This window comes from Diabrotica virgifera, chromosome 1 (genome assembly GCF_917563875.1).
Source record: "Diabrotica virgifera virgifera chromosome 1, PGI_DIABVI_V3a".
Taxonomy (NCBI): Eukaryota; Metazoa; Arthropoda; class Insecta; order Coleoptera; family Chrysomelidae; genus Diabrotica; species Diabrotica virgifera.
The window spans coordinates 267817516-267837082 of NC_065443.1; the positions used below are offsets into that span (position 1 = coordinate 267817516).

Genomic DNA, 19567 nt, shown 5'->3' on the forward strand with positions numbered 1-19567 from the left:
GTTTGGTCGGCGATTAGACTTCTCGGTTGTATCATCCGTCTATGGTTGGTAATAAGGTATATTTTAAGTAATATTGGTAATGTTGTTTAATGCACCATTTTGGTTTTTTTGGGATGTAAAGAAAATAAAAACACAAAATATAAAAAATGCAGGCATTTTCTAATACCTTTAAAAGCACCATCAATACATTAAATTTATACAAAACATCTTTAACATAAATTCTGGCTTTTATATTAAAATTAGATTTTTTAAATTTACATATTTTTTGTTAAAAAGGTGATAAAAAATGAGCGCGTGTGTTTTTTAAAGGTGGAATATCCATATTTGACGGTAATCTGAGATGCGTTTATAAATTTCACATCAGGTAATTTTGTTTAAGTCCTTATTTATGTAATTATATAAATTTAAATACCTGATATGATGTCAAAATAGTTTACTTTTTATATAGGTAAAAAAACATAACCAGTCCGACTCTTTGAGCAACCATTGCACGCAGGCACTTTTATAGTCGCTTCAGTTGTCTTATGCAACGCTTAAGGTTGCCTAGGCAACGTCAAGACAACTCAAAAATCGTCCACCAAATTAGTGCAGAATTGGGTCGTCTTCTAGGCAATAACTACGTTGTAACAAAACGTTGCCACGCGGTAGACAACGTTGTCGCGTCGACAAATTGCTACTTGGGTATAAATTAAAACTCTATAAATTAATAATTAACTCTAAAAAGCACCTGTATTATAAATATCACTCTTATAAATTGAATAAAATTTTGTATAGATAATTAAAATTTAATAAAATTTATATGTATTTGAAATGTTTCTTATTATTTATTATTTATAATTTATATTTCTATAAAAATTAAACAATTTTTTCGCTCTTCACTTTTTGCCGGGGCCCGCTTATCCCTCTCGGCGGCCCTGACTGTAGCTAATTCGTAGTTTATATAAAGTGGTCATATAATTTTTAAATTTTAATCTTTATCATTTTTGTACACCACTGTGTGTGACGTCACTACAGACAACCAATCAAAAGTTTGTTTGGTGACATTTGAAAGATTTCTAAAAATTATGTTGCCACCCTGAAGATATACGTCTTAAACCCACCTTAATATTTTGATCTTTTCCTCAGAACCACAGCAAACCTCAAATACGCTCTCCGCTCAAGGTTGTTTTCTCTTCCAAGAACCAAATCAACATGGAGGACCTAACTGTGGAAGTATGCGGCGAAAACGGAGCTCTTTATAAGGTCTGTATCATTTTATACGTGTTAATTTTTTGATAAAAATCGCCCGATAGGCTAGCTAACGATCTAGTAAATTATTTTTGGTATTGAGTCACGATTACTTGTTGTACTTCTTTGGTATTTTCGGAAAATGTGATTCACTAAACGCGGTTCTTTTGACGCCATGTCCATTTGACAGGGCGTGAGTTCACCATGTGTCTTAATATTGTTAAGAAAATGGGTTTTCTATTGATAATTTATAACACAGATTTATCAGATACATCTAACCCATCGATGGTTATCGCGAATCACTAGCCTAAAGGTTAGGTTTAGGGTATCATATTACTATAGTTTCCCAGTACATACTCAAATATTAATAATTTCCTATTTCAGGGTTTTGTTATAGACGTTTTCGATGATGAGGTTCTTATACACTTCGAAGATGGGTAAGCTTTGTGTTTAATTATATTTCCTACTTCATTAATTATTGGCTTTTTCTTAGTTGGCAGCCAGACTCAAAATTCCCCTTTAGTCAAGTTAAATTACCCCCAAAACCAGATCCCAAGGTAGAATTTACAGAGAATATGGAAGTAGAGGTATATTCTAGAGCTAATAACCAAGAAGCCTATGGATGGTGGAAATCAAGGATAAAGGTAAATACAATTTTTTCTTATTCAAGTATACACACCTACAGATAAGTTGGATTATTAATCAGCAGTTTTATAACTATACATGAATAGTTGCAACAAACTGTTTGTTTAGTTTCATATTTAGATTAGAAGATTCATTATCTTGATGTAAATGCATATGTCATAGTTGATCTTTTAATATTCAGGACATTAACAACAAATTTATTGTTGTGATTGAATATTTTAAGTAAACATTAATATATTTTAAATTCTTTTCTGTCCAAAGGAGGTGTACTTCCTGTTCAAATTTAGATATAATTATATCAGTATTATATTGCACAACATTTCCATAATAGAAAAATAATATCACATTTATGTATAGTTCAATGCCATGTCATATTTTGTAGTATATGCATTGTTCTCAGCCAATGTAATACATAAATAAATATTTCGAGGGGTATAGGAGCAAATTGCACTAAGTCAAAAATCACTGTTTTGAGAAAATCAAGTTTTAGTAAAATTTTTAAATGTAAATCAAAATTACACAAAAATATTACTTTTAGTTTAATTCTATTACTTGTATAGAAATAGTAATGGCATTTTAAAGAATGTGGTATATTACAACAACAGTTATTGTTTTTGGTTACTTAGTAATTATTTTTTAATAAATAATTAACTGACTTAGTGCATTCTGCTCGTTCATAATGTTACTATTTTACACAAGTAGACACACAACTAATCCCATTTTAATGTTAATTTTAGTTGTATCAATTTTACCATTATAATGTTCTATCCTATAATCTTAGACAACTAGAATTTTGGCATTAAAAAATCCTGTTGAAAAATAAAAATAAAAAAGGACAATAGAAATTTTCAGAAATTTAATTATTAGATACAAAAAACAAGTAGATGATTGGTCTTCTTTATCTAGACCAGGGCTATTAGGATTTTTAAATACTGCAAATAGAAACTTATAACTTTTTGATTTGTGTTCAAGATGATAAAGTCATAGCCAGAAAAAAAATCTACAATAGAAAAATGAATGAAAATGCATACTTGCATTTTAAAAGTGCAAAGAATGCATCCAAAGGTGCATAAACATATCCAAATAAGTGTATTGAGGGCCAGATTTTGTCACTTGATGGTTTTTTGGTCGCTGATGCCATCAGAACCGACCACCGGAGCACCTGGTGCCCAGGTTCACTAAGGCACATGATCTGGAGTTTCGTGGGTTTTCAGCAAATTTATGCAAAAATATTAATCGAGGGTTCTTGGGGCCGCTGAATAAGAATACGATATCAGACCCGACCCCCGATGCACAAACACCCTCCAAACTCTCTATAAGCTAACATGCCTTAGCAGTGACCTTGGGCACCAGGTGATCCGGGTTCCTTTCTGATGGTGTATTCGTACTAAGTGACCCCAAAACCGCCTAGTAATCTATTTGCATGCATTAAGTGCCGAAATCCCTCGAAACTTCAAAAATGGCGTGACCCTAGACACCAGGTGTTCGTTCTGAAGGTGTATTCGTCTTCAGCACACCCAAAGGACTCCCTGAGTAATCTGTTTCCATCAATTTAATGCTGAAAACCCTCTAAACTCCAGAAGATGATGTACCTTAGCAGTGACACTGTGCCCTAGGTACCCGAGGGTCGGTGCTGATGGCGAATTCATATTCAGCGACCCCAAAAGCCCCTGAGTGACAAAATCTGGCCCTTACTTATCTTGACATGTCTACGCACTTTTGGATACATTTTATGCAGTTTAAAATGTCATTATACATTTCCACCCATTTTTCTATTGTAGACTTTTTTCCGACATCATCCTGAACACAATGCAAAAAGTTGCAAGCTAGGTGCTGTATTTAAAATCTATTTACTACAGTGATTTTAATGCTAAATGATCTAATCTGAATCATAGACATCAGATTCCGGCAGAACATTGATAATTTTTTCATCAAACGGCAAATCTTCGTACCACCTGTGAAATACTTCTGGCTTCTGGTATTACTTTCTTCTCGCATAACTGTTCTTCTCGCATAACTGCATTAACTCATTATTTTTAGCACAACTAATTTTAATCGGCGTAGAGTACAATTTTGGAAAATTTTCAATATTCAAAAATAGTTGATTAGCACGGCTTGATCTATGAGTTGTCACATTTATGGCCCTGTAATTAGGTAAAAGGTTTCTCTTTTTCGTACATTAACCTTTTGATTTAAACCTAACGATAGGTATACAGATTGTACAACCAGAATGTTCTGTCAAAGTTAATGCAGTGTTGTATCTTCGGTTTTCGCAAAAATAGTACAAGCAGACTGAATTAAGAGTACTAAATGCATTCTGCTAGTAAATGAAACAGTCAAACTGACTTAGTATTAAATTTTTATCTGTTATTATAATAAGTACAAATTTTTATCTGTTATTATAATAAGTATGACTTAGTGTGTTTTTGCAGTATATAGAGCATACCTTTTTATATACGACTGCATTAATAGTTGAATAATTAAAAAAATTGACTTAGTGCGTTCTGCTGGTATACCCTCGATTTGTCATTTTGAATAACATAAAATTAACAGGGAAGATTTTTAGCTCTTTTCAAATTTTTTAATGGGTATGGAGATGGAGATCTGTTTCGATATGGCAGTTTTCTAGTTTCAATGGTCTGCCAGGAACTAAATTGGTCATCATTTTAGTTTTCGTAAAGTTTATTTCCAACCCTTATTTTTTGGAAACTTGTAGTGTACAATAAATATATTATACACGGCTCACTAAAATAATTAGTTACGCCCCTGTACTACTGATTACTTAAAATTCAAGTAGTATTTATGTAACCTTTCTGGAAACTCCAGGTTATTGTTGAGACTCGCATTTGAACCCCTCGCCGGGGCAGATCGTCAAAAGCTTCCTAACGAGAATCATCTCTAATCTATCGACGCTCCCGCTATTCGTAAAAAGGCCGCATTTTACCGGCTTTTTTTTGCTATCGTTTTATACCGCTCAGATAATTCAATCTGCTCAGTATTATCGACGATGATTTATTTAGCGTATTAGTGAGTGCCTTACAAATGAACCAAATGGATTATGGAATTCAATCAGAGCTCTGATGTGACACGTCATCAAGGAATAAAACTGTAAGTACTCTACATGTATGTGAACATAACTTATTAGTCGTGATACTGTATGCATTTTGAACCATATACCTCTCGTAGCAAATATTCTTTGTGCCATTTATGCAGATAATACTTTAAATTACATATGAAAAATCGTTATCTACTCTTAACCAGCTTACCTATGGGAATATACTCTATAACCGTACAATAAGTATAGGTTACTATTGTTAAGGATACTTTACGTATTGCCTAAACATTTCTGGTCCTTCGAGCCGGATCATATTAATTATTTATTAATTAAATCCTCAAGGTCCTTCGTATTTGCATATTTTGATAATCTCTATTCTGAGAATAACGGTTTTTCATTTATAGTGTCTTTCTGTTGCATTTGGAAATTTCCAAGCCACGCCGCCCCGGCACAAAAATAAAATATTCCTCTCTTTCTGCACTCAAATTCTCAGTATTTAACCCAGCACGTCTCTACAATAGCTGGTAGGTTGTTAAGCCCGGTCTACACGTGCAATTTCAGAAACTACTTGCTTTGTTCAAATAAAGGAGTCGTTTTGTTTGTATGAAAAAATATTTGCATATATTACATTATTTTATTTTCGTAAATATATTTTTCTGTTTATAGTATACAAAAAGTGTACTCATTTCTTGGCTGATAGTACGGGTGTTATAATTTTAACATTGTTTGTTCAACCTTTTGATTTAAATTAAATTTATAATTTTGAATCCGATTAAGCCTGGTTCACAGGTTACAAAAATTATTAAAAATAATTTTGTTTTCTTGCATAAATTGTAAGTTTTTGCTACATTTAGCTTCGCTTAAGCTCATTTTACACTTCTAGAAAACTATAGAAAATAAATAATTGTTTTTTCCTTCAATTTAATTAATTTAAATACTTGTTAAGGGTGTCTCACACTTGCTGAAAAATACCCATTTTGGAAAATTGCATATATTTTGAAATTTTATAGTTTTGCATTTCATATACTAATCTGCGCTCATACAGGGTGATACTATTAAGCCAATCTCACACTATTAAACGTGTAATATATAATATATTGTACATATTCTCTCATTTTCGCATCGATTTATAGGTTTAGACATTTGCAAATAATCTATCTAATCTCACATTCTCGCAACATGGCTGACCGATCAAAATATAACCGACAGAGGCTCACCGCAAAACTTGATATAACCAAGTTGGCTGATTCGGTTCCCACAACTCTTAATTCTCTAAACAAATATAAAATTCGTGAAATAATTTCACAACTCAAACATTCTTACGGACTTTTCCGCGATGCTCAAAATGTGCTGGAGACGATCCCCGAGGAACCTACCCCCTCTACTGATTCCTCTGTGGTTTTTGATAAATATTTGGATACAATTTCTCTATTGGAAGAAAGGTTAGAGGTCATTGAAAGTTCTAATGTGACTGCTACCCCCTCCCTCCAATTTGACCCTAATTCTTCTCTAACCTCACAGTCTATGGCTAGGCAACGAACAGTAAACCTCCCTCGTATTCAGTTAAAACCATTTAGTGGCTTAGTTACTGAATACAATTCATTCATTGAGACCTTTGATACAATAATAGGATCTGATACTACATTAAGTGATCTGGAAAAACTCATTTACCTCAAAAGTTTTCTAACTTCCGAGCCTTTGACGCTTCTCGAGCATATCCCACTCACAGGTGACAATTACAAAATAGCCCGGGATAACCTGACACAAAGGTACGCCAACTCTAAATCGCTTATCAAAACTCTCATCTCTCAAATTCTTGATGCGCCTCCTATTTCTGGAAACGCAAATCACTCACAATTAAGAAATTTTCATACGGTCATGTCAAATAATTTCAAGGCCCTATTGAACTTGAATAGGCCCCCTTCAGATCTCTTGCATTTACTTCTCATACATATCGCTACTCAGAAACTCGACGCACCTACCATTAGGGCTCTTGAGTTCCAATCCGGTGGTAGCCAAGCTACCCCTGATTTTGTCCATTTTCTAGGGGAAATCGAGACACGCGTTGTTCATCTTGAGAATATTCAATCTCAATCAAAACCAAAATCGACTACTACTTCCAGACACTCTTTACACCTAGCCTCAGACACTTCTACCAGTAACCTTTCGCCTCGCTTAGGTCCTAAGAAATGTTCCTATTGCAACGACTCTCACTCGATCTACTCTTGTCCTCAGTTCAAGCAGTTGAATTCTAAAGAACGTTTTAGTTTTGTCAAACAAAATAAATTTTGTATTAATTGTCTTGGGTCTCACATGCTCGATCAGTGTAAATCCAAATTCTCTTGCATAGTTTGTAAATCTCGTCATCACACGTTGCTCCATTTCGACAAAACGGGTCATAGTAACCCTTCCGCGGCTGTTGGCCAACACAACTCAAATAATCATAATAAAACCGCTATCTCAAATAACTCCCATACACAGGGTAATTCACAACAGGGGCCCTCACATGTTAGAGCTCCTGAAACGGAAGTTAATCTTCAAAATTCGACTCCACATTCAATGGCTCTATCTGCAGCCTCGCTTGATAATCATTTGGTGTTATTAAGCACACTCCAGGTCTATCTTGTCGCTCCTAGCGGCAAGAGGGTCTTCGCAAAGGCACTTTTAGACTCGGCCTCACAGGTTTCATTTATTAGTGCTGACCTCGTAAAGGAACTGTCACTCACCACTAGAGATGGAAAATTACGGATCAATGGAATTAACTCCACCTCATCCTCGTCTCAATCTATTGTAGATACAACAATTTTCGCTGTCGCTAACGACGTTCCTTTTGACATCTCGTGCTCTGTACTCCCAAAGATAACAAATCCGCTTCCTCAAATTTCTATTTCGGCGAGCAAACTAAACATACCCTCAGAGATACCATTAGGTGATCCGATGTTCCATGTAACATCCCCAATTGGTATCCTGCTCGGTGCAGACCTGTATAACGATATCATTCAACCTGAAATAATTCGTTTGGGAAAAGGTCTTCCCGTTCTTCAACGCACTCTACTCGGGTACACGATATCAGGGTCAGTTCCAGACTTTGCTCTTAAGTCGAAAAATACTAAAAAGGCTTTGGAATTTTATTCAAACTCTCTCGTTACTTGTTGTTCTCATAACACTCCTTCCGCCGTAAATGAGCCGGTAGTGTCCAACGAGGAACTATCCGATCATTTACAAAAATTCTGGGAGCTGGAAGAAGCCGCTCCTCAGAACACCGATCTCATTAATGATCACCCCGCTGAAATTAATTTTGTAAAACATGTTAATGTTCTCCCCAATGGACGATATGAGTCCACACTCAATCTCAAACTCCCTATCGAAGATATAGACATGGGAAATTCGTTTCTCTCGGCAAAAAGACGTTTTCTCAGTCTCGAGAAACGTTTTCAACTCAACCCTGATTTATTGGAAAAATATCAGGACATTATATCGGAATATCTCAATAACGGACAAATAATTCAAGTGCCGTTAAAAATGCTAAATGACTCAGGTAAACCTAATTACTTTCTCCCTCACTTTCCCGTTTTCAAATCCAACTCTACTACTTCCACTCGTATAGTTTTCGATCCAAACAATAAATCGTCTACGGGAATCTCCCTCAGTGACGTCATAGACAAAGGTTATGTCGTCCAACATGAACTTTTTGACATTCTCGCTAAGTTTCGTCAGTTTAAATTCGCACTAGTAGGCGACATCAAGGCTATGTTCCTACAAATCGCCATTTGTCCCACTGAAACATTTCTGTTAAATTTTCTCTTTAGGGACAATATTCAGCAGCCTTTACGGTGCTATCAATTTCAAAGATTACCCTTCGGGCTCCCAAGTAGCCCATTTATCGCTCAAAGAGTTATCAAGCACATCGCTGACAACAACAAACATACCCACGAACTTGCTACTAGTGTTCTGCAAGAATCTATCTATATGGATGACCTGATCAGCGGAGCTGACAGTCTTCATGAATTAAGTTGTCTTTTCGAACAATTAACTTCTTTGCTAGAAACCCATGGTTTCCTCCTCCACAAGTGGAACTGCAGTTCTTCAGAATTTCTGTCTCAACACAATTTAAATCCCGTCTCTGAAGTCAGTCTTAACTTCACGGGATCTGATAAAGTCTTAGGCATATTCTGGGATTCAGAACGCGACCACTTTTCGTTTAAAACTCCTATCTTCAAATTGGCTAATGTTGTTACTAAACGTACTATTCTCTCCTACATTGCTACTTTGTATGACCCGCTAGGATGGTTATCCCCTGTCCTTGTGAACGCTAAGCTCTTGATACAGGAAATATGGTCCCAGAAATTGGACTGGGATCAACCCATTGACTCACCCATCATTATGAAAAATTGGCAAAACCTCTTATCGACATTCAAAACTATAGAAGAGGTCAAGGTACCTCGATGCTTACTTTTACAAAAGAAAGTTGTTGATGTTCAATTAATTATTTTCACCGACGCATCGGAAAAAATATACAGCACTTGTGTGTATCTCAAAGCGACATACTCAGACTTTTCTGTATCGTCGCGGCTTATCGCTTCTAAAAACAAAATTTCTCCGCTAAAAAATAAACTCACCATCCCCAAATTGGAACTTTGTGGAATAGTGTTGGGAGTCACTCTGGCTCATAGACTTTTTCACATCTTCAAGAAAAATTTGAGTATATCTTCATCTCATCTCTTTGCTGACTCTACAATTGCCTTGTCTTGGATACTTTCTAAAAAACACATTTGGAACATTTTTGTACAAAACAGAATTCAAAAGGTCAATTCCTTGTTGGAAACTTTTCCTTGTGATTTCCATTTCGTCAGAAGTCACGAAAACATCGCTGACCCCGCTTCCAGAGGGATAAATGTCTTTGATAATCCCCAGACCACCGAAGACTGGTTATGCGGACCTAGCTTTATTAGAGACAATCCCATCGATTTTTCTCTTCATCAAATTCCTCATTTTCAGGATGATCTTCCTGAATTAAGGAAGTTAGTTGTCTCAAACATAGCAACAAATCACGAACTCAACGACACCTTTGAAAATCTATTCGCTAAATCTTCTTCTTTTCGTAAAATTCAAAGAATTGTCGCTTATCTTTTTAGATTCATCAGTAATATTAAAAAGAAAATAAATAATTCTCCACGAGATACGGATATATTGACGCCACCCGAAATGGAGATCGCTGATCACGCGATCATCAGGTATATCCAAAGTATCTACTTTAAAAAAGAGATTCTTGAATTGAAAAATGCTAAACTCGTGACCAATAAAGCCATTCGTAAACTCAACCCCTTCCTACAACATAATGATGGGCTGATTCGTGTGGGAGGACGTCTCCGACACGCCCCCATATCGTATAATCAAAAACACCCCATTCTACTTCCTTCTAAATGTCGAGTTGTAGAACTAATCTTGACTCAAGCTCATCATAAGTTATTACATTCAGGCGCGCAAACAGTACTTTCGTATGTCAAAATGAAGTACTGGCCAATTGACGGATTAAGACAGATTAAACGCTTAATTCGTAAGTGTGTAAACTGTTTCCGATTCATGACACCCAATTCTGTTCAACAGATGGCAGATATGCATCCCGATCGTGTACTCCCCACTAGACCCTTCCAAGTCGTCTCAGTGGACTATGGGGGGTTCTTCTTAATTAAGTCCTCACATTTGAGGAAGGCACCGCTTTACAAAGCATACGTAGCCTATTTCATTTGCATGAGCACTAAATGTGTTCATATCGAACTCGTCACAGGATTAAGCGCAGAAACCTATATTCTTACTCTGAAAAGGTTTATTGCCAGAAGATCCACGCCCAGTATTATTTGGAGCGACAATGCCACAAATTTCCATGGGGCAAAAAATGAAATGCGCGAATTCTATGATTTTTTCTTAAATCAAAATAATTCGGAACAGATTAAGGAATTCTGTACTCAAAACTCCATAACTTTCAAGATGGGTGTTCCCCGCAACCCCCATCAATTCGGCCTCCATGAGGTAGGAATAAAGAGTGTGAAGTATCACCTCTATCGAATTATAGGAAATTCCCACTTCACCTTTGAAGTGTTTAACACAGTATTATGCCAAATCGAGGCTATTCTAAATTCGAGACCCATCACTAGGATGTCGTCTGACGCCAATGACTTCGCTTTCCTATCTCCAGCTCACTTCTTAGTTCAAAGAAGTTTAACCGCGCCCCCTGAACCAAGTGTTTCAGAGATACCTGAAAATAGGTTGAATCTTTTTCAGCGTATTAGTAAAATTCAACAGCAATTTTGGAAATTGTGGAAAAAAGACTATCTTTGCCTCCTGCAGCAAAGAAATAAATGGACCGACCCTACTGACCCTGTCAAGATCGGGGATTTGGTTCTGTTGAAGGAGGATGGTACTCCTCCACTCTTATGGCCAACTGCCAGGGTAATAGATGTATTGCCTGGTAAGGATGGTCTAGTTCGTACTGTCAAGATTCACACTACTCACGGTGATTTTCTTCGTGGTATTACGAAAATCGCTGTGATTCCCCTGGAAGATTAAAATCTATCCCTAGGGGGAAAACTTATCGTTTTCCTCCATTTTATCGTTGTTACCCCTTGTGTATATAAACTCTAATTTCTTCAAACATTTCTTATCGTTGTGCACATCTTTGCCAATCCCCTCTCTTCGAGGTGATATAGGCCATCTCTCTCGCCTGTCGCCCCCGGCAATATGTACAATAAATATATTATACACGGCTCACTAAAATAATTAGTTACGCCCCTGTACTACTGATTACTTAAAATTCAAGTAGTATTTATGTAACCTTTCTGGAAACTCCAGGTTATTGTTGAGACTCGCATTTGAACCCCTCGCCGGGGCAGATCGTCAAAAGCTTCCTAACGAGAATCATCTCTAATCTATCGACGCTCCCGCTATTCGTAAAAAGGCCGCATTTTACCGGCTTTTTTTTGCTATCGTTTTATACCGCTCAGATAATTCAATCTGCTCAGTATTATCGACGATGATTTATTTAGCGTATTAGTGAGTGCCTTACAAATGAACCAAATGGATTATGGAATTCAATCAGAGCTCTGATGTGACACGTCATCAAGGAATAAAACTGTAAGTACTCTACATGTATGTGAACATAACTTATTAGTCGTGATACTGTATGCATTTTGAACCATATACCTCTCGTAGCAAATATTCTTTGTGCCATTTATGCAGATAATACTTTAAATTACATATGAAAAATCGTTATCTACTCTTAACCAGCTTACCTATGGGAATATACTCTATAACCGTACAATAAGTATAGGTTACTATTGTTAAGGATACTTTACGTATTGCCTAAACATGTAGTTTTTGTAGCATTTTGTGGGCTTCCTTTAAGTCGTCGGTTATTAATGTTTGTTTTTTAACCAAGAGGAGTGATCCAAATTTACTGCGCTGTATTGCTTGTTTTTATTGGTCCAACCGCAGGCAAGTTTACTCCACTGTTATAAAATTTTGACACTACTGACACTTATCAAATTTTGACACTAGTGACATTTCATAGGTTAATTAAGTTATATCAGCGATTTTTGTGTTTTCTGTGTTATTCCTTTAATTTTTAGATTGTTAGTCTGCTTTTATATAAAAAGCAGTTGTTTTTGGAACTCTTTAGCAACATATTAATTTAATACAGGGTGTTTCATTGGGAAAGTAACATACGTTAACTGTAGAAAGAAGACACTTAGGCGATCTCAAAAATACCATACTTAATGGATCTTACTACATTAATAACAAAGATACTGGGTGTTTTATCTATTTTGCCATTTTCTTAATTGGTTCATAACTTTTTAACCACACTGTATATTTATTTTATATTTGGCATGCAAATATCATTTAAGGTGTACAATAAATTAATTTATTTACAATTTTAAAAATCCAGATCCGGATTAACAAATAATTGGAAAAATGTTCCGGTCCCAAAACAACACCTTGTACATTAAATTTTTTTAAAATGTTGAAAGGTTTTTCAGTTGAAAAGAGGATGAAAAACTAAATTCATTGGTATAATTTGATTTTTCGGCAAAATGATTTTTCTGGTGAACTTTTGAATTTGAATTCGGAAATTCAGTGAATTGCGAGAGCTCTAAGTAGAAAAAAATTGAAATACAGCTTACAACTTGTCAACCTCACTGTATATTGATTTTATATTTAACAAGCGAATATTCTTTTAGGTGTCCAATTAATTTATTTATTTACAATTATAAAAAATCCAGGTCCGGTTTAAAAAATATTGTGTAAATATTCCGACCCAAAAAAACACATTGTATATTAATTTTCTTTAAAATGGATTTCGCATTTGAATAGAGGATGAAAAACAAAATTATTGGTATACTTTGAATTTTCGAATTTCTGGTAAAATTTTGAATTTGAATTCTGAAATTATGTCAATTGCGAGAGCTCTTGTAGAAAAAATTAAAATGCGATTTAATTTTAATTAATACCATTATTTAATCTAAATTGGTAAAATGTTAATATTTTAGTGTTTTTTATTATGTGTGAAAAATAGTTTTTGGCGAATATTCATTCATCTTTAAATAATGAATAAATAATAAAGGGTCAATAAAGAATACATCACTTTAATCAACAAAATAGCTAAAAATTATAACAAAACAGCGAAAATTTGCAGCATAATCACTATTCAAAACTAAAGTACTTATTCAAAATTACCACCATCAAAAATTATTTTTTTTTATACGTAGGTACGGTAAATTTTCGTAGTTAGGTACCTAGCGTCATGTGTACTGTGTGTGGTGAGTAAGTGTCTTGTTACATTGCAAAGTCGACGTCATTGTCTTTGCAAAGAGACGCTAATTGTATCCGAACGTCTGCGGTCCCTCCGGTGAGTACCGATCCCACAAGGACAGAAACTATTTTCATTTATTAATTTATAATAAACGAAAAATTTCTGACCCTGGTGAGATTCGAACTCACTACCATTCGGACCTTTCGATCCAAAGGTAGGCGCTCTTACCACTGAGCCACAAAGGGGGTCATCAAAAATTATTGTTATGTGTGCAAATGTTAATATTTTACCAATGTAGATTAAATAATGGTATTAATTAAAATTAAGTCATATTTTAATTTATTTTACTTTGAGCTTTGCAATTCACATAATTTCAGAATTCAAATTCAAATTTTTACCAGAAAAATCATTTTGCCGTAAATTGAAATATACCACTAATTTTGTTTTTCATCCTCTTTTCAAATGCAAAATCCATTTTAAAAAAATTTAATATACAAGGTGTTTTTTTGGGTTGGAACATTTATACAATATTTTTTAATCTGGAGCTCTCGCAATTCACTTAATTTCAGAATTCAAATTCCAAATTTCACCAGAAAAATCATTTTGCCGAAAATTCAATGTATACCACTGAATTTAGTTTTTTATCCTCTTTTCAACTGAAAAATCCATTTTAAAAAAATTTAATGTACAGGGTGTTGTTTTGGGGTCGGAACATTTTTCCAATATTTTTTAATCCGGATCTGGATTTTTTACAATTGTAAATAAATTAATTTATTGTACACCTTAAATGGTATTTGCGTGCCAAATACACAATAAATATACAGTGTGGTCAAAAAGTTATGAACCAATTAAGAAAATGGCAAAATAGATAAAACACCCAGTATCTTTGTTATTCATGGAGTAAGACCCATTAAGTATGGTATTTTTGAGACTGCTTAAGTATCCTCTTTCTACAATTTTAACTATTTATAATGGGAAATAAGCCACAATATTATTAAAAAATGATTTTTATTAACGTTTCGACGCCCAAATCGGGTGCCGTTGTCAAAATACAAAGTACTGTTTTTGTATTTATTTTTTATTTATTTTATTTTTTTATTTATTTTGTATTTTGACAACGGCACCCGATTTGGGCGTCGAAACGTTAATAAAAATCATTTTTTAATAATATTGTGGCTTATTTCCCATTATAAATAGTTAAAATTGTAAAAATGTCACAAGAAAATAGCTTCAGAACAACCTCTTTCTACAGTTATGTAACGTATGTTACTTTACCAATGTACCACCCTATATAATATTTATGGATTACCGTTGAGGGCCGACTAGATCAACCAAAAAAGAAGATGTATTTGGTTATTATTCTAGTGACTTTCTTGGGTGTGAATCTGTCTTTTTAGTTTACTCCTCCTGGCCTGGTTAAAAAATAAACTATAGAACTATGTCATCTGCAAATCGTAAGTGGTTCAGCCTTTCGCCATCGACATTCAAACCTCTGTTTTTCCATTCTAACATCTAGAATGCATGCTGCATTACGGCATTGAATAGTTTTGGTGAAACATTGTCACCTTGTCTAACTTCCCTTTTTAGTTTTATTTTTTGAGTTTGGGTGTGAAGGTTTATTGCTGTAATGACAATTGCATATTATATGTTACTTCACGTTACTTAAACAAAAACATATAAATTCAAAAAAAAATTGCTTGGCATGTGTATATTTCATTGACTGACCATTACGGTAAGGGAGCCCAAGCAGGGATTTTTGCAGTTTCTTGAGCGCATCAGTTTATCACATGAGGAGAAACCTTGTACCCTGTAAATGTACCTCTACCATATATTGGCTCTTAATCCTAATACAGGGGAGTTCGTTAACGGGGGTCCTAAAAAAAATCTATCCTTAGAAAAACTCAAAATCGTCAGATTAAGATAAGGTAAGTTAAGTACAAAAGAGTGTATATTTCAAAAATCTGACGATTTGAGTGGGTGTAAGGAAATGGGTGAGTCACATATTCAATATTTTTAAAAAATCTGTCAAATGGCAACAAACACGACCCCACGTGGTGGGGTGTTACTTAAAATCTTAAATAGGAGGCTCTCATTTTTATTGCAGATTTGGATTATTTATGTAAAATAAGCAATTTTTATTCAAGGCATTTTTTTGAATTATGGATAGATAGCGCTATAATTGCAAAAACCATTGTTGGAAATGGAAAATTAAATTAAAAATGGAAAGTCCCCCACTTTATGGAAAACTTAACTTAACTTTTGTTGGTTTTAGGACCTACTCTTCACAACCCAATAGGTCCCCATAACGCTCAAGTAATTGCCAATTCAGCATACTTCCCTCCCCTACTATTACTACAATATAATAAAATTTGCACACTCCTGCAAGTACGGGATATGACAGCCAAAAAAACATTTAGGATAGAAACAGACCCATATGGAAAAAATAGAAAAGTACAAATAAAGCGCATCATTTATTCTTTATTCAAATAATAAAAACAGAAAGAACAATTTTTGTAAGAGTCATAATAGCTAAAACAAAGGATTAAGGACAAATCGAAAATACTATGAATTAAACATCTCACAAAACACAAAAAGATATTGAGGAAAATATCGTGGGCATTCTGGAAAAATCCACGAACACCATTTTTTTCAATTTTGACATTTTAATGCCATTAAATTTACAAACACCCATATGTTAACAGGAAAATTCTGTATATCTCCAAATTCATTATCCACTGTGCTTAAATCGTTAATTTCACTGACAAAGAAAATCAACTAACTCCATCTTTTTCCAAGTTTTCATGAATAAAATAATGTTTTTCCAAATATTTTTATGTACATGTATATGCACACCACCTGTGGTTAACATTCTTCAAAATTGTATCGTGGTACCAAAACCTGAACAGCCAGTATAAACGATTTTTAAGAGGTAAGCCATAAAGTATAATAATGTTTAAATGCGTTTTTCTCAAAACTTTACTTTTGTGAGTTAGTGGATTTTCCCAGTAAGCCCACGATATACAGGGAGAAGAATGTACAGCTGGTTCCTAAAAAAACTGATATGACTCTTAGTAAGATTTGATCATTTTGAGCAGTGTATGATTGGTCTGACGTTATATTTATTATCACAGACAAATAATAAAATAAACAAACAAACAGCCATTTTTTGAGGTTGAAGTTATCTGACAAATTTTAAGATTTGGCAGTGACAGTGACAGTATGTAAATAATAAGTATTTATCCTTCAAAATATAATAATAATAATATAATAACCTCATATTCATTATATCACACCTCACCAAAAGCTTTGTACAAGAACATAGTCAGCGATTTTGATATGGCTTAGAGCCACACTACATCAAGATCGCCTATAAATCGTGCTGGTAATCGCCTTGTAGCGAGACCAAAAACAAAAAGAAGAAAAAGAAAAAAATACACTGCTCAATTTTCTATAAAATACGCTTTAAGAGTCGTATCAGTTTTTTTTGCAACCAGCTGTACAAGAAAGACTGAAAAAAATAGTGAAAATTAAAATTTTTAGGAACAAAACAGAACTTGTGAACAGGAGGTCGATCCCCAGTGAACAGGGTTTTCAATATACTCATTCTTTTTGACTTTCTCTGCCAGCCAAAATAAGGTTGTACATGGCTCACTTGTCCCTAAGTTATGAATAAGAATAGATCCAGTGTGATCCTTACCTGCATATTACGACTCTACGATAGTATGAGAAAACAACTGTAAACATGAAAATCCCTAGGGCCTTTTTATTTTACCTCATGATCACGTTTTCAGCATTTTACCTCAGTTGTGTACGACTACGATTTTAAACAGTGTCATGTGAAAGTTTACATTTAATCAATGAGTTAACTGCTATACACATACACGTTATCGTTGCCTTACATGACTACGACGAAATGTCGTCCGTCTGAAAGAAGCCTAACTCATTGAGCTACTACTGTAATCCTAAATCTAACAGAACATGGTTCCTAGTGGAAACAAAAATAAGTATATGATGCTAAATTATTTTTTTTTTCTTTTATGGCATAGACTTGGCTGTCAATTAGCCAGTCACAACTTTTTGTTTTCTATTCATACATAAAGAAGGCAATGAGGTCCTTAGAGTTCCATAGCAAACTCTTCCACAGCTCTCTACTCAGTTCAAAAGCCGCAGCTGGCCGCTATGCACTGTCCAAGTTGCTCACCACATTTTTCAATTATACATCTTCTTCTTTTTTCATAAGAACATAATATATCAAAATATCAGGATTAAAAGTTTAGAGGTTAATTTTAGTTTCACAGATAAATTTCATTAACAATCATATCAGAGCCTATTTTACTTTAAATCAGGCCCGAGGCATTACTTAATTTTCGGGCCCCTAACAAAAATGTATATAAATAGTAATAATAATAATAACTTTTTTAAATGTATTAATTATTTAATAGAAATATAGTTGCGCCAAAAAATTAAATTTTTAAAAGTGCAATTTTTAATTAATAAAATTTTTAATATATAATATGTATTGCAATAAATAAAATTTATATTTCAATAATTAAAAATTGTTTAAAGTGCAAAAACTACCGTGGAGTTTCTCTATACTATGTACAGCATATAAAGTCCTCACGTAAGTATTATAAACCAGCGGCTCCAACCACTAGCAGAAAATATTATTGGAGAGTTTCAGACGGGGTAGATCGACAATGGACCAAATATTTACAGTCAATCAGGTCTTTAGCAGATCATGGGAACACGGCATTGATGTTCACAACGTGTTTGTAGACTTCAAACAGGCATACGACTTAGTCCAATGGAAGAGAACCTACTTTGGCTGAATTCGCAATACCACACAAGCTAATTAGGCTAATTAAAGACACAATGGATGAAACTCAGGCATGTGTATGAGCACAAAACCACCTGACAGACTTTTACAAAATCTCGCAACGATTGAAGCAAGGAGATGGGCTGGCCCCAACATTGTTTAACCTGGCCCTGGAGTATGCGGTTAGGCAAATGCAGACTGGACGAGGAAACCTACTGACCAACAGAACCGTTCAACTGGCCGCTTATGCCGATGATACTAATATTATGAGTAGAACATCAACAGGGCATAAGAAACATATGCAGAGTTAAAAACGCAAACGAAAAGGGTAGGTTTGGAAATTAACACAGAAAAAAAAACAAAAATAATAATACAGACGAGAAGAAATATAGTCCCACAAAACATTATACATGAAGATGACATTGAAATGGTTGGAAAATTTATATACCTGGGAGTAGAAATATATGCCCATGGATTAGAATATAGAGAAATACGGAGGAGAATCACACAAGAAAACAGAGCTTATTTTGCTCTCTCCCATATATTTCGGTTTAAAAGTGTCCACTGAAATACAAGGATAAGAATCTATAAAACCTTAATTCGACCAATAGCATGCTATGGCAGTGAAGCATGGGTCTGGAAAGAAACATCCAAAAACAAACTCGACACATTCGAAGGTAAAGTACTGTAGAGAAAACTAGGACCTGTGAATTCGATAGAACAACCAGCTCTATCAACTTTATAAGGAAACACCCCTGTTAAACTTCATCAGAATACAAAGATTGCAATGGGCCGGACATGTGATAAGAATGGGAGAGGTTAGGCTACCAAAAAGAGCACTAAACGCTTGGATGCAGGGAAAGAGACCGGTTGGAAAGCAAAGAAAGCGCTGGGAAAACACAGTAAGTAGCATTGCACAAGCATTTTTAGGAGTCCATGTATGGAGGGGAGCAGCGACAGATAAACAAGGCTGGAGGCGAAAAATAAAGGAGACTAAGGCTCAATTTCGACTGTACTG

General features: G+C 34.7%; 1 protein-coding gene across 7 annotated transcripts in view; it reads left to right on the top strand.

Annotated features, from left to right (window-relative positions):
- The first annotated feature begins 1125 nt into the window (after nt 1-1125).
- The window catches only part of LOC126884364 (fragile X messenger ribonucleoprotein 1 homolog), a 106927-nt gene continuing 88485 nt past the window's right edge, over nt 1126-19567 (top strand). For all 7 annotated transcript variants that reach the window (XM_050650299.1, XM_050650303.1, XM_050650302.1 and 4 more), the window contains exons 1-3: nt 1126-1242; nt 1612-1664; nt 1721-1871. In XM_050650299.1, coding sequence (XP_050506256.1) covers nt 1192-1242; nt 1612-1664; nt 1721-1871 — 255 coding nt within the window. In that variant the 5' untranslated portion in view covers nt 1126-1191. The remainder of the gene's footprint in view (nt 1243-1611; nt 1665-1720; nt 1872-19567) is intronic.